The sequence below is a fragment of the Chiloscyllium plagiosum genome, chromosome 2 (assembly GCF_004010195.1).
Source record: "Chiloscyllium plagiosum isolate BGI_BamShark_2017 chromosome 2, ASM401019v2, whole genome shotgun sequence".
Lineage (NCBI taxonomy): Eukaryota > Metazoa > Chordata > Chondrichthyes > Orectolobiformes > Hemiscylliidae > Chiloscyllium > Chiloscyllium plagiosum.
Window position 1 is genome coordinate 23,410,879 of NC_057711.1, and position 12,385 is coordinate 23,423,263.

The 12,385-nt window shown below is 41.3% G+C and overlaps 1 protein-coding gene across 26 annotated transcripts in view; it reads left to right on the forward strand.

Annotated features, from left to right (window-relative positions):
- LOC122557375 (teneurin-3) overlaps nt 1-12,385 on the forward strand; it is a 2,612,756-nt gene that overhangs the window by 2,449,828 nt on the left and 150,543 nt on the right. For all 26 annotated transcript variants that reach the window (XM_043705048.1, XM_043705023.1, XM_043705127.1 and 23 more), the window contains 3 exons: nt 4,460-4,670; nt 7,420-7,521; nt 8,639-8,833. In XM_043705048.1, coding sequence (XP_043560983.1) covers nt 4,460-4,670; nt 7,420-7,521; nt 8,639-8,833 — 508 coding nt within the window. The remainder of the gene's footprint in view (nt 1-4,459; nt 4,671-7,419; nt 7,522-8,638; nt 8,834-12,385) is intronic.

A 12,385-nucleotide genomic window follows, 5' to 3' on the forward strand; every position in this document is an offset into this window, starting at 1 on the left:
GTAGGGTTCTTAGAAAGGTGGAGGAGCAGAGGAATCTTGGGATCTATGTTCATAGAATTTTGAAAGTTGCCACTCAGGTGGATAGAGCTTGTAAGAAGGCCTATGGTGTATTAGCGTTCATTAGCAGAGGGATTGAATTCAAGAGTCGTGAAGTGATATTGCAGCTGTACAGGACTTTGGTTAGGCCACATTTGGAGTACTGTGTGCAGTTGTGGTCACCTCACTTTAGGAAAGATGTGGAAGCTTTGGAGAGGGTGCAGAGAAGATTTACCAGGATGTTGCCTGGAATGGAGATAGGTCGTACGAGAATAGGTTGAGAGTGCTAGGCCTTTTCTCATTGGAACGGCGAAGGATGAGGGGTGACTTGATAGAGGTTTATAAGATGATCAGAGGAATAGATAGAGTAGACAGTCAGAAACTTTTTCCCTGGGTACAACAGAGAGTTATAAGGGGACATAAATTTAAAATGAAGGGTGGAAGGCGTAGGGGAGATGTCAGGGTTAGGTTCTTTTCCCAGAGAGTGGTGGGGGCGTGGAATGCGCTGCCTGTGGGAGTGGCAGAGTCAGAATCATTGGCGACCTTTAAGCGGCAATTGGATAGTTACATGGATGGGTGCTTAAGCTAGGACAAATGTTCGGCACAACATCGTGGGCCGAAGGGCCTGTTCTGTGCTGTATTGTTCTATGTTCTATGTTCTAATTAAAGGGTCACATATTGAAATTAGACCAAAAATTTAACCTTAACTATGAATGTAAAATTTTGGTTCTTCATCCTAAAAGCACAATCTTGCAGATGTTTGCCTTCGTAAAATTACATATATCACTTTGTCAGAGAGGTCTGCAGCATAGAAAAAGACCCTTCGGCCAAATCAAGTCTGCCCCAATCGAAAACAAGAATGTAGCTACTAAAAATGTTGGAAACCTATTTTGGCCCATAGCCTTGTGTACCTTGGCATCACAAATGTGTAGCTGTGTCTTGTTGACTTTCTGTTCAGCAGAGTGGGCCCATTTTCTCCTTTCACACGTTCATCGAACTTCCACCATTATCAATCCCTTTGCGTGTTGCTCTAGGTACTTCCACAGTTTGTTCCACACCTCCTCCTCCACCTCTGTCAACAGTATAAAAACAATTGTTTTCCAGCTGCCCCTTTCAGTCCTGAAGAACAGTCACATTGGACTCAAGCATTAACTCTGTTTCTCTCTCCACGATGCTACCAAACACACTGAGTTTCTTCAACACTTTTCTGTTTTTATTCCTTGCAAACAACTCACCTATTTGAAGGGCTTGTCCACTTCAAATGTCAGGTGATAGAGAGGGAAAGCCCTCCCAAAAGGGTACTTGCAGCCAGACTATGACTAGAGTCATAGAAATCTACAGCACAGATAAATGACCTTTGGCCCATCACATCCGCACTGATCAAAAACAACCACCTAACTATGCTAACCCCATGTTCCTGCACTTGACCAGAGCTTTGTTTGCCTTGGCATTGCAAGTGTGCATCTAAATATTTCTTAAATGTTAGGAGTGTTTCTGCCTCTAGCATCCTTACAGGTAGTGAGTTCCAGATTCCCACCTCCCTCCGGGTGAAAAATGTTTTCCTCACATCTCCTGCCTGTTTCCCAAACCAGATTCTCAGTCATTGATCCCTCCATCCGGTGGAAAAGTTTATTCCTATCTCTGCCCCTCAAAATTTTATGTATCTCAACCATGTCCCTTCTTGATTTCCTCTGTTCTAAGGAAAACATCACTCTATCTAATCTCTCTTAATAACTGAAAGTCTCCAGCCCAGGAAACATCCTGGTAGATCTCTGCTGTGATCTCACAGAGGTTTTATACAGTTCCAGCATAACGGCAAGTACACCACATTATCCACCTGTCCTGATATCTTCAGGAACATATTGCCCCAGCATTTTCTAAGCTTCTGGCCCAACTATTGCAGCATGCTACTGGGAAGAATGCAACAGTTGGGCCTGGGTACAAGTTAAGGGATTGGTGTACATGCAGCTTCCAGGCTTCAAATAGCTTTTGACTCATGTCTGCCCCATCCAGGAACCTCACACCAATTTCAGACACTATTAGAAAATCATTGCCCTTACCTTGTGCCCGGACCCAACTGTTGTATTCTTCCCAGCAGCTTACTGCAATAGACGGGGCAGCTTACAAAGTGCCATGGCAATGTGTTTTCATGCAGTAAAAGGCATAACCATTGCCGTGGAGTGTAGAAGCCCAAGCATCTTGCCATTGTGTGCAGTGGGATGCGTTTTCTTGCCTCTTCAAGGAAAACCGTACATTGGAACAAATTTCCATCATCACTGCAGCGCCTGTAATCTGAGAAGTTCAGTCACTGGTCCACTTTAAAACTCTCTTCATTCTGTTTAAAGCAGGTTTTCCTCACAGGTGCAAAGATGCCAATTTGTTCCGTTATTCTTCTATCATTGTGTAAAAATGGGCTCCATGATGAACGAGAATATTATGAGCAAGCTATTTCTTAGCTTGGTTCCCTTCAGCTATTTGAATTCTCTCATTCTATAGAAACAATCACAGAATTAATATCCTAACTGATATTACAAAATAGCACAAACGTCCTTGGATAAGTTTAACGCCCAAGTATTCGTCATTTGGACCTGGAATTTCCCTTCTGAAATATTTTTATATCTTAAACTTGGATTACCTCCCAAACCCAGGCAGAGTGGGACTGGCTTAATTGTGAAACTGGGTGGCATAGACAAGTTGGGCCGAAGGGTATTTCTCCATGCTGTAAATCTCTATGACATTGAATCACAAGGGTTGCATTTGCATACTGCCCCCTTCTGGAGGGGGTGTACCTCGCCGATGGTGATTGAGACAAGGAGCAAATTCTGCTACAATGCCCTCTGCCATCTGTCACCACCAGGGCTATTCACAGAATGAGTACTGGAGGGCAGCCAGTACCAATGAGTGAACTCCAGTACCACTGGAGCTAGAACTCAGTCAAAGTCGTGCCCTTCAGTGCATAAAGGGAGAAAGATGGAAGCAAAAATAATCCGAGATCTGTGGCATCAGCTGGGCCTTAGCACATGTTAATCTTCAAATTGGCTCATCTCATTTTGAACTTTGTTGATACATACCTCTTGACATGCTTCACAACGTCTTTCGTCTGTCACATACTTCCTGTCTATTAGACCTTCTGCTCAATGGTTTATTCAGTCCCCCGGGGCGCAGCTAATCAAGACTTAATGTAAAACTGTTTGCCAGTTTTTGATCTGACCTTATTTGGAGCTTTAGAGTCCTTATGTATGTTTAATCTTTTCTTTCATTTTCAACGGCCACTAAGTATATTGAAGGTCTGAGGTTTAATTCTTATGAAAGAGAAGTTCTATTTAAAAATTGATATCATAAAGGAATACGTTTGAAATTAAGAAGAAATGAAACAGCCTTCGCATTTGAATCTGTTGAAAATATTAGTCAAGTCTTTGATCACAAAAATAGAATTCTATTGTAGGATCATTGAATGAAGGGGGCCATTCAGCCTCTTCAGCACACCAAATTGATTGGAGAGCAATTTTATTCGTCCCACTCCTGCAGTGATGTACCATATTCCTGCAAATGCTCCTCCTCCCAAGCTATTTATCCAAGTCTCTGTGAAATCCTATTTTGGATTTGTATTCGTCATTAAAAATCCTAACCACTTGAAAACAATGTTTTCCCTTACAATACCTCTCATTATTTTACCAGTCTCCTTTTGCAATACAGTTATCAGCTATATTGACAATGGTAACAATGTCTCTATATTTACTCTTTCTAAGCCTTTCATGACTTTATTTCAGTCCTGCCAAATCTCTGTCTGACCATGTAACTGTCATCCCTCATCCCAGAACCATTCTCATAAATCTCTTTGGTACACTCATCAAAGTCTTCACATCCTTCCCAAAGTGTGGTGCCAGGATTCAGTTTATATTTTGTAAGGGTATTGTTGTTTTCATAATCTTCACCTCTATTATAAAATCCAGGAAGTTATGATGCATATTATTGATAGCTTATAATTCTCATCAATCAATGTCAGTCTGTATCCAGAGGCCTGGTCAAACTCTGGAACACGGTCTGTGGGTGTGTTTTAAAAGCCTCTATCTTCACTGCTTCTATCTATATCCATTGCATTCATGTCCATTCAAATACGAGAAACAGTGGGAGAGGTCTGTGCAACTTATTAATAATTTCCAGTGCATATCAAATGGTGAAAGCCACTCTCAGTGCATGTATTTTCTTAATGTAACTCCGTGGCTCATGTATGAAAACAAAATTAAAGCTAACTGTTAAAAAATATTGCCGTAATCTGGCTTTGAAATAATTTTCGACCAAACGGTGTGTTAATTTTTTTATAAGGAGGCTTTAAACATATGCATCTTTGTGCCTGAACAATGTCCACTGCTTTGCTTCCATGTTCATGCCTGATTCACGACTTTGTGCCTCTGCTTCTCAGTATGACTTTGTCGAGCTACTTGACGGCAGCAGATTGATCGCCAGGGAAAAGCGCAGTCTGACTGATTCCGAGCACAGAAGACGGCACATCAGGGCAGTGAGCATCCAAGAGGCCGGCTTCGTCCAGTATCTTGACTCAGGGGTCTGGCACCTGGCTTTTTACAATGATGGGAAAACTCCTGAGCACGTGTCCTTTAATACTATTGTCATAGGTAGGCACTGAAACTCATGTGTGGGTAGATTTATTGAGGAAAGCATTGACTCCACCTCCAGTTACTGACTAACACGAGATTTCCTCGTACAAACTATTTTTATACTGATTGTGGCCAAACCTGTCCAAAGATTCCAATCACTGAATGTGAAAAGAATCACGAGAGATGTTGATCTTTCTAAAAAATCCATTCATGGGGTATGGATGTTGCTGGTTGGGCCAGCATTTAGTGCCAACCCTAGTTACCCTTGAGAAGGTGGCGAGCTGATTTCTTGAAATGTCTGTTTGGTGTAGGTACACTCACAATGCTGTTGGGGCAGGAGTTCCAGGATTTTGACCCAGCAACACTGAAGGAACACAGCAATATATTCCCAAGTCAGGATGCTGAGTAGCCTGAAGGAGATCTGGAAGGTCATGGTATTCTCATGTATTTGCCGCCATTGTCCTTCCAGATAGTCTTGGCTTGGTATATTTCACGAATGTCACAATGATTACAGTTGTTTCTTCTTGCACTTGTTGACAAGTTCTAATTTAGTACCCAGTGAAACTGACTAATGTCAGCAATCAGTGTAATGCTCAGTCGCACTCATTAAGACAGGACCAATTTGTTCTTAAAGGTGTTATTGTGGCTTTTTCATTATTATTATATCCAGTACACTGTCTAACGTTACTTGTTCATTCATCCCTATTACTTTTGTACAGCTATCCTGAGCACAAAATGCCTTCTATCTTTAACCCACATTACAACAGTGACCATATTTTTAAAGTAATTCATTATATGGGATGTTCACGAGAGATATAACCTTGTAAGTGATAAACACAGATTTATTTCTTCCTACAATTAGAAGAGCTTTACTCAATACTGTTGTGACAGAACAATAGGATTCACCAAGACAGAGACTTGTAATGACTCACCCCCCCATATTTGGCTCTTTCCTGAGAGGAGACTTGCTTTCCACAGAAATGCAGCTGAGGTTAGGAATATGTTTTACTTGTGAACTGTGCAACAGACTGATATTGCATTCCTGCTCCATCTGCTAGACTTTTAACCTCTTTCCTTTCAATTTAAAAATAAATCCATCAATATATTCATTGTCCAGCTATTGGTGCCTGTTCCTAAATTGGCCAGATGTGTGATGGAACAGATAGCTTATGCTCCCTTGAGCCAGACAGAGGCTGACATGTCACAAAGTTCACTTAGTCAGAGTCAAAATTCTGGACCTAGATCGCAGTGGTAGATGGGTGGAGGGCTAATTCATAAAACAAATGTCTTGAATATACATGCAAAAAAGATTCAGGCTTATGTTAGAGTCCAGTCAACAGCATGCAATGAATAATTAAGTTGCATGTTCACGCTGTCCACCTGATTATCTACTGTAACATGAAGGGAAATTTGACAGGTTTGTAGCAATTTAACCCGATATCTCAGTGTCTTGTGTACTGCAGATGAACAAGTATACTACAGTGTTTTCACATTCCAATATTACTGGGAATGAATCAGTTGGAAGGTTGAGCCTGGAAAACCCATTAGCCCCTTTTTTGGTTACCTGCCAGAATGCTTAGCAAAGTGAATTCTAGTGATCGATGTCATCTCAAGGGGCAACATGCCAGCAGTCTTGTTCTGTCTGAAATGAATCATTCTCATAACCAATTAAAAAGTGTCTTTTGGATAAAATATTAAACTGAGAGCCAGCCCATCTGCCCTTTCAGGTGCATGTAGCAGATTTCATGTTGTTATTCAAACAAGAGCATTGTTTCCTAGTTTCGTAGTGAACATGTGTCCAGTACCATTAAAACAAATGGTCTAGTCATGTCATTAGATTACATTACATTACAGTGTGGAAACAGGCCCTTCGGCCCAACAAGTCCACACTGCCCCGCCGAAGCGCAACCCACCCATACCCCTACATGTACCCCTTACCTAACACTATGGGCGATTTAGCATGGCCAATTCACCTGACCTGCACATCTTTGGACTGTGGGAGGAAACTGGAGCACCCGGAGGACCCCACGCAGACACGGGGAGAACATGCAAACTCCACACAGTCAGTCGCCTGAGGCGGGAATTGAACCCGGGTCTCTGGCGCTGTGAGGCAGCAGTGCTAACCACAGTGCCACTGTGCCGCCCACCATGTGTCATAGGTGGGAGCTTGCTTTGTGTAGATTGGCTGCTTAATTTCCAACATCTAGGCTACTGGCGCCCATGTAACGAGCAACCTAACTCACTTACCAGGAAGGAAATCTGCCATACCTGCCTGGTCTGGTCTAAATGTGACTCCAGATCCACAGCAAAGTCGTTGACCCTTAACTGCACCCTGAACTGGCAAATAAACCACTCCTTTTAAGGGTAATTAGGCATGGTAATAAAAGCCAGCCTAGGCCAAGACACCCACAGTGAATTTAAAAAAATGATGACACTTCAAAAATATATTTTTGGCTGTAAAAGCACTTTAGAACTTCATGAAGCTATAAATAGTGCTATGTAAAAGCTAATTCTTTCTTTCCTTAAAGATTGAATTCTGTTTTTGCTGCTTGTATTGCTCTTGTCTGCAATGTTGGGTCCACAGTTCTGTGGTACCTTAAATACTGCATTTGGTGTCCCTTCATGCCAATTGCCATTGACCCTGCAGAGGCATCCCTCTCATGCCAAAGGGATTGAAGTTTCCTTCAGAGTAAGGTTTGCTTGACCTAACAAGGTGTTTTCTCAAAATGTGAATCTTGTATAATTCTGAAGATTGGATTACTTGCAGAGTCTGTAGTGGAATGTCCACGAAACTGTCATGGAAACGGGGAATGCGTTTCTGGAGCTTGTCACTGTTTCCCAGGATTCTTTGGACCCGATTGTGCAAGAGGTAAGTCAAGAACATTTGCTTACAATTCAAACTTCTTGTGTCTGTCATCAATAAGTACAGGACATGGTGCACACATAGGAGGTGGAGCCATTTTGGGATTTATTCAAAAGGTCTGAGATTTATTCAAAAGGTCTGAGATTTTGCCACTGGCTACAGTGGTACTCTACATTGCAACAGAGTTCTGGCGTTGAGGTTTTCTTGGAGTTTAGCCAGCTCTGAATTTTTTAAAAACTGGCGGGTGGGATCGACTTGGCAGTTTTCACCAGCTTGGGCTAAGGACACAGGTAGTGAGGAACTCTGTACTCCCTGCCTGTATGGCTCCATTGTGGGCAGAGGTGACTGTGATCTTTTATTGTCAACATTTATTTGCACAAAATTGAGGAATGAAGTGTTTGAAACACAGATGCCCTTCAAGCCTGTTTTGCTATTCAGTCTGATCATGACTGATCCTCTATCTCAATGCACTATTTCCACTTTCTCCACATACCCCTTGATGCCTTTAAGGGACCACAGTCTTTATCAAATATACTAAGTGGCTCAGCCTTCATGGCTCTCTCTCATAACAGATTCCACAGGTTAACCAGCCTCTGAGTTAAGAAATATTTCCACATCTCAGCCCTCTGTGATTGACTTTGAATGGTCTGTTTGATTGAGCTGAAAATGTGTTGCTGGAAAAGCACAGCAGGTCAGGCAGCATCCAGGGAACAGGAGAATCGACGTTTCGGGCATAAGCCCTTCTTCAGGGACCCAAAATATTAACCCTTTACATAGTTCATACTGGGCAAATGGCATGGCAGGAGCATACATTAGCACTGAGTTGACATAGAAAACATGCGGAAGGGTCACTGGACCCAAAATATTAACCCTGCTTTCTCTTCACAGATGCTGCCAGACCTGCTGAGCTTTTCCAGCAACTTCTGGTTTAGTTTCTGATTTACAGCGTCTTCGGTTCTTTTGATTTTTATTCAATGTCACGGAGAACTGCTGCAACACATGACAGAAAACATTGTGGGGTGTTTTGATGGAAAGAGAATTTAAGATCTGCTTATTTGCATATTTTGTTGCTGTTTTACTCCCAATCAAGGCTCTAATATGCTGTCATTTCTTTTTTGTACAGCAACATGTCCAATATTATGTAGCGGTAATGGCCAATATTCCAAGGGACGTTGCCTCTGTTACAGTGGCTGGAAAGGGACCGAGTGTGATGTCCCCTCAACCCAGTGCATTGACCCTTTGTGTGGAGCACACGGCGTCTGCATCATGGGCTCCTGCGTTTGTAACTCGGGTTACAAAGGAGAAATGTGTGAGCAAGGTACGGCACAACAGAATGACAGCAAAGGTCAAAGGACGGTTTTGTTGGAAATTAGTTCAAAGTGGCTCGGCACACTGAGACATTAAGATAGAGATTCTGTTTAGCATTATTCATCAATGACTTCCTAATGCACTTCTATTATATTCCTGTGCGTACATTTTATGTGCAGGTGGTAATTTATTTAGCTTGAATGCTTTCTCTTAACAATGCAGCAAATTATGCAGTTATTATTAGTGCATTGTTGTTGGATATGGACTTCTCGGATTTGCGTGTTCCGTATTTAAGTCACTCATATGATGAAGTAGATTCTCACCAATACTTGCCCAACCCACCCTAAAATGATGTGTGTTCTTGTCTATCTGCTATAGATGACTGAGGTACTGTCACTCAAATATTCTCTCGATCACAAGAATACATTGAAACTTAGCACTAAGTGAGCTTTTTGTTTTGTTGAGAAAGGACATGGCATAAATCAACCTGCTGAAAAGGTGTGACTTAAATTCACCAATAATTCTAGGAGTAATGTGCATATCCGTTGACATATTTTAATTGAAACATCATTATTTTCTGTTGTCAGCAGCTGTTATTTGGCTGGATTATAGATGCAGCCATTTTATAATTAGCCTGTGGTTTTTGTTAGTGATGACAGGGTTGAGTTTTTTAAAAAAGTGTCTATTTCTTTATTTCTCTACAAAGCCATGAGTTGTCTTACAAAAACATTTATTGCTGTCCTCCTCACCTTACAACATATAAAAAAAATCACAAGCTAATTTTGTTAAAGGTTTCCCTGAAAGATGTTTATAGTGTAATTGATTGGTAGAAGAACTTGGATTACCCACAGCCATTTGATAAGGTACTGCACAAGACAAGTGGAGGAAATAGCACATTAACTTGCATGATGGATTGACAACGAACAGGAAGCAGATAGCAGGGATAAACAGGTCCTTGTCAGGTTGACAAGTTGTAACAAGTGGAGGGCCAGAGGGATCAGTGAGAGGTTCTCATCGATTTACAATCTATAGAAATGATTTGGATGAGGGGACTGAATGTATGGTAGCTGAATTTGCTGATCGTACAAACATCAGCAGGAAAGTAATCTGTCAAAAAGAGATAGACAGTCTGAAAAGGGATATAGATCGGTTAAATGAGTGACACATAATAGATGAATTATAATGAGAGTAAATGTAAACTTGACCCCTTTGGCAGAAAGAACAAAAGAATGTATATTTTTTCAGTCGAGAATGGTACCAAGACTCTGAGTGTCCAGGTATATGAATCACAAACTTAGTATGCAGCTACAGCAAGTAATTAGGAAGGTTAAATAGTTCCATAGAGGCTGGTATCCCGTCACTAGTTCACCCTTTATTTACTCTTGGAGAGTCCTTGACACTGGTCTAGCTTCCTCAGAACCAGATCTCAAAGTGAACAGACTCCCTGACGCTTCTGTTTATATCTGTCAGCCCTGGGCTCCCTGATTGGACCATATTAATAGCCCCAGTTTGTAAGCATTTGGGTGTTTAAGAGATTTACTGCAGTGGTATCATGAATGAGGATCTTCAGTTATGTGGAAAAGCTGAGATGCTAAAATTGTTCTCCTTGGATCAGAGAAGGTTAAGAGGACATCTATTAGAGATGTTCAAAATTAATAAAGGAAACATGGAGAGGCTGTTTTCTGTGATCATAAGATCAGTAATCAAAGGATCAGGATTTCTGGAATTGGTGAAAGAAGCAGAAGCAACACAAGGAAATATTCTTTTGTGTGGTGAGTTATGAAGTGCAAAGCCTGAAAGTAGTGGAAGCAGATTCAGTTGGAACATTCAAAGGATAATTGACTGTTTACTTGAAGGGAGAAAATATGCAAGGCTGTGGGGAAAGATCAAGAGAATGGGATTGATAAATTAATTACAAAGAGCATTTAACCTTGGACCGACTTGCAACCTTTATTTAAAAACACGAATCACTAGTTTGACTTTGAAGGTTGGACTAGGAAAATAAAGTGGTTGGATTTGAAGATTACACAGCCTATTATCAGGCTTCTCCAGAAACTAATGCACAGCCAACTTGATTGGAATATCTTATCACATGTATTAACTTCTTCTGGAGTGTTGCTGACTCTTTGTTTCCAAACAGGATTGAAACACTAGGACAGTACAGCACAGGAACGGACCCTTTGACCCATGATGTTGTGCCAAACATGACACCAAATTAAACTAATCCCTTCTCTCTGCCCTTGGTCCATATCCCTCCATGCCTTGCATATTGTTGTAAAATGTTGTTGAAAAAAATTGGAATCTCCACCCTTCTTGTCCAAGTCCAATTCAAACAAAGTCAGTGCTGGGCAGAAAGGCTGTTGTCCAACTGTCCAGCCTCTACCAGTCACTCTGACGTAATCATTGCACTATTCTTTCTGAGACAAGCTCCTTCAGTAATCTTTATTTCTCATACTTTATATGAATCAATTAATTTAGCTTATGGCATCTGGCAGTGCCAAACACCCACAGCTTCTTCAGAATAGTCTGAGAAAGAACTGCTATATTAACCATGCCTTATTGTGGATGTATAAGCAGGTAAGGCCTGTTTCACTGTGTGTATGGCCAACAACTGTGTGACATTTATTAAAGATGGTCATCTCTGTCAGGAACAACTTATGTCAAATGCTAGGATGCAATGAACAATTCATTATAAATTAGAGGCCCAACATGTGTCTACAATTGAGCCTCAGGCATCATCTGGACAATTTTGACAAACTGTACCTGCCTTCTTGGAGTGGTCTGGGTCAGCCATGTTGTTGACAGTGGCCCTCAGATGCATCAGGTTCAGAGGTCACTGTGATCTGACAGTAACCTAACATAGTCCCTGGGACCAGAAGGAGCAATCTTACTTTTTGGTCTTTAGAGAGCACTGTGCCAAAAGCTTTAGTGCACTCCCTGCTCCTGCCATCTGGAGAGGAATTATGATCATTATTGCTGACATTTGGACATTTTGGCTCTCACAAATATTCCCCAGTCGGAGAGCAGCAGGTGGTAAATTCTTTGCATTGCCCTACAACTGACCATTAGTTCAAGGTAAAACAAAGGTCAGTTTCAGTTCTGTCTTCACTACCAGCATTTCTGGTCGATAATATATTTTGTCAAATCCCTGCCTGGAAAGATGTTGTGATGCAGCAGATAATATGCATTTATTTGCAATCCGATATTTTCTCTGAAGTGGCTGATGCACACGTCAGTGTTTCTATGCACGGAATGATCTGAAAATAACTTTGTAGTCTTTAAGCATGTTATTGCATCAAATAGGAATAATTCCTTTTCATCCAGAGGATGGCTCAATCAGAAACAATTAAATTCAAGATTGGCTTTCTCGTTTTTTTGATCATAATTCATCTTTAGTTGCAGACCTCCCTCCCACTTAGCATCATTGTATGTGTAATTGTTATCACTGTATTCAGTCAATGTCTTCAACCCTGACTGCCATCAAAAAAATACTAGGGCCTTAAAGTCAGTGCTAGCTGGGTGAGATCATTGGAGTTTTCAGAAAACTCTAAGTGAGAAGTCA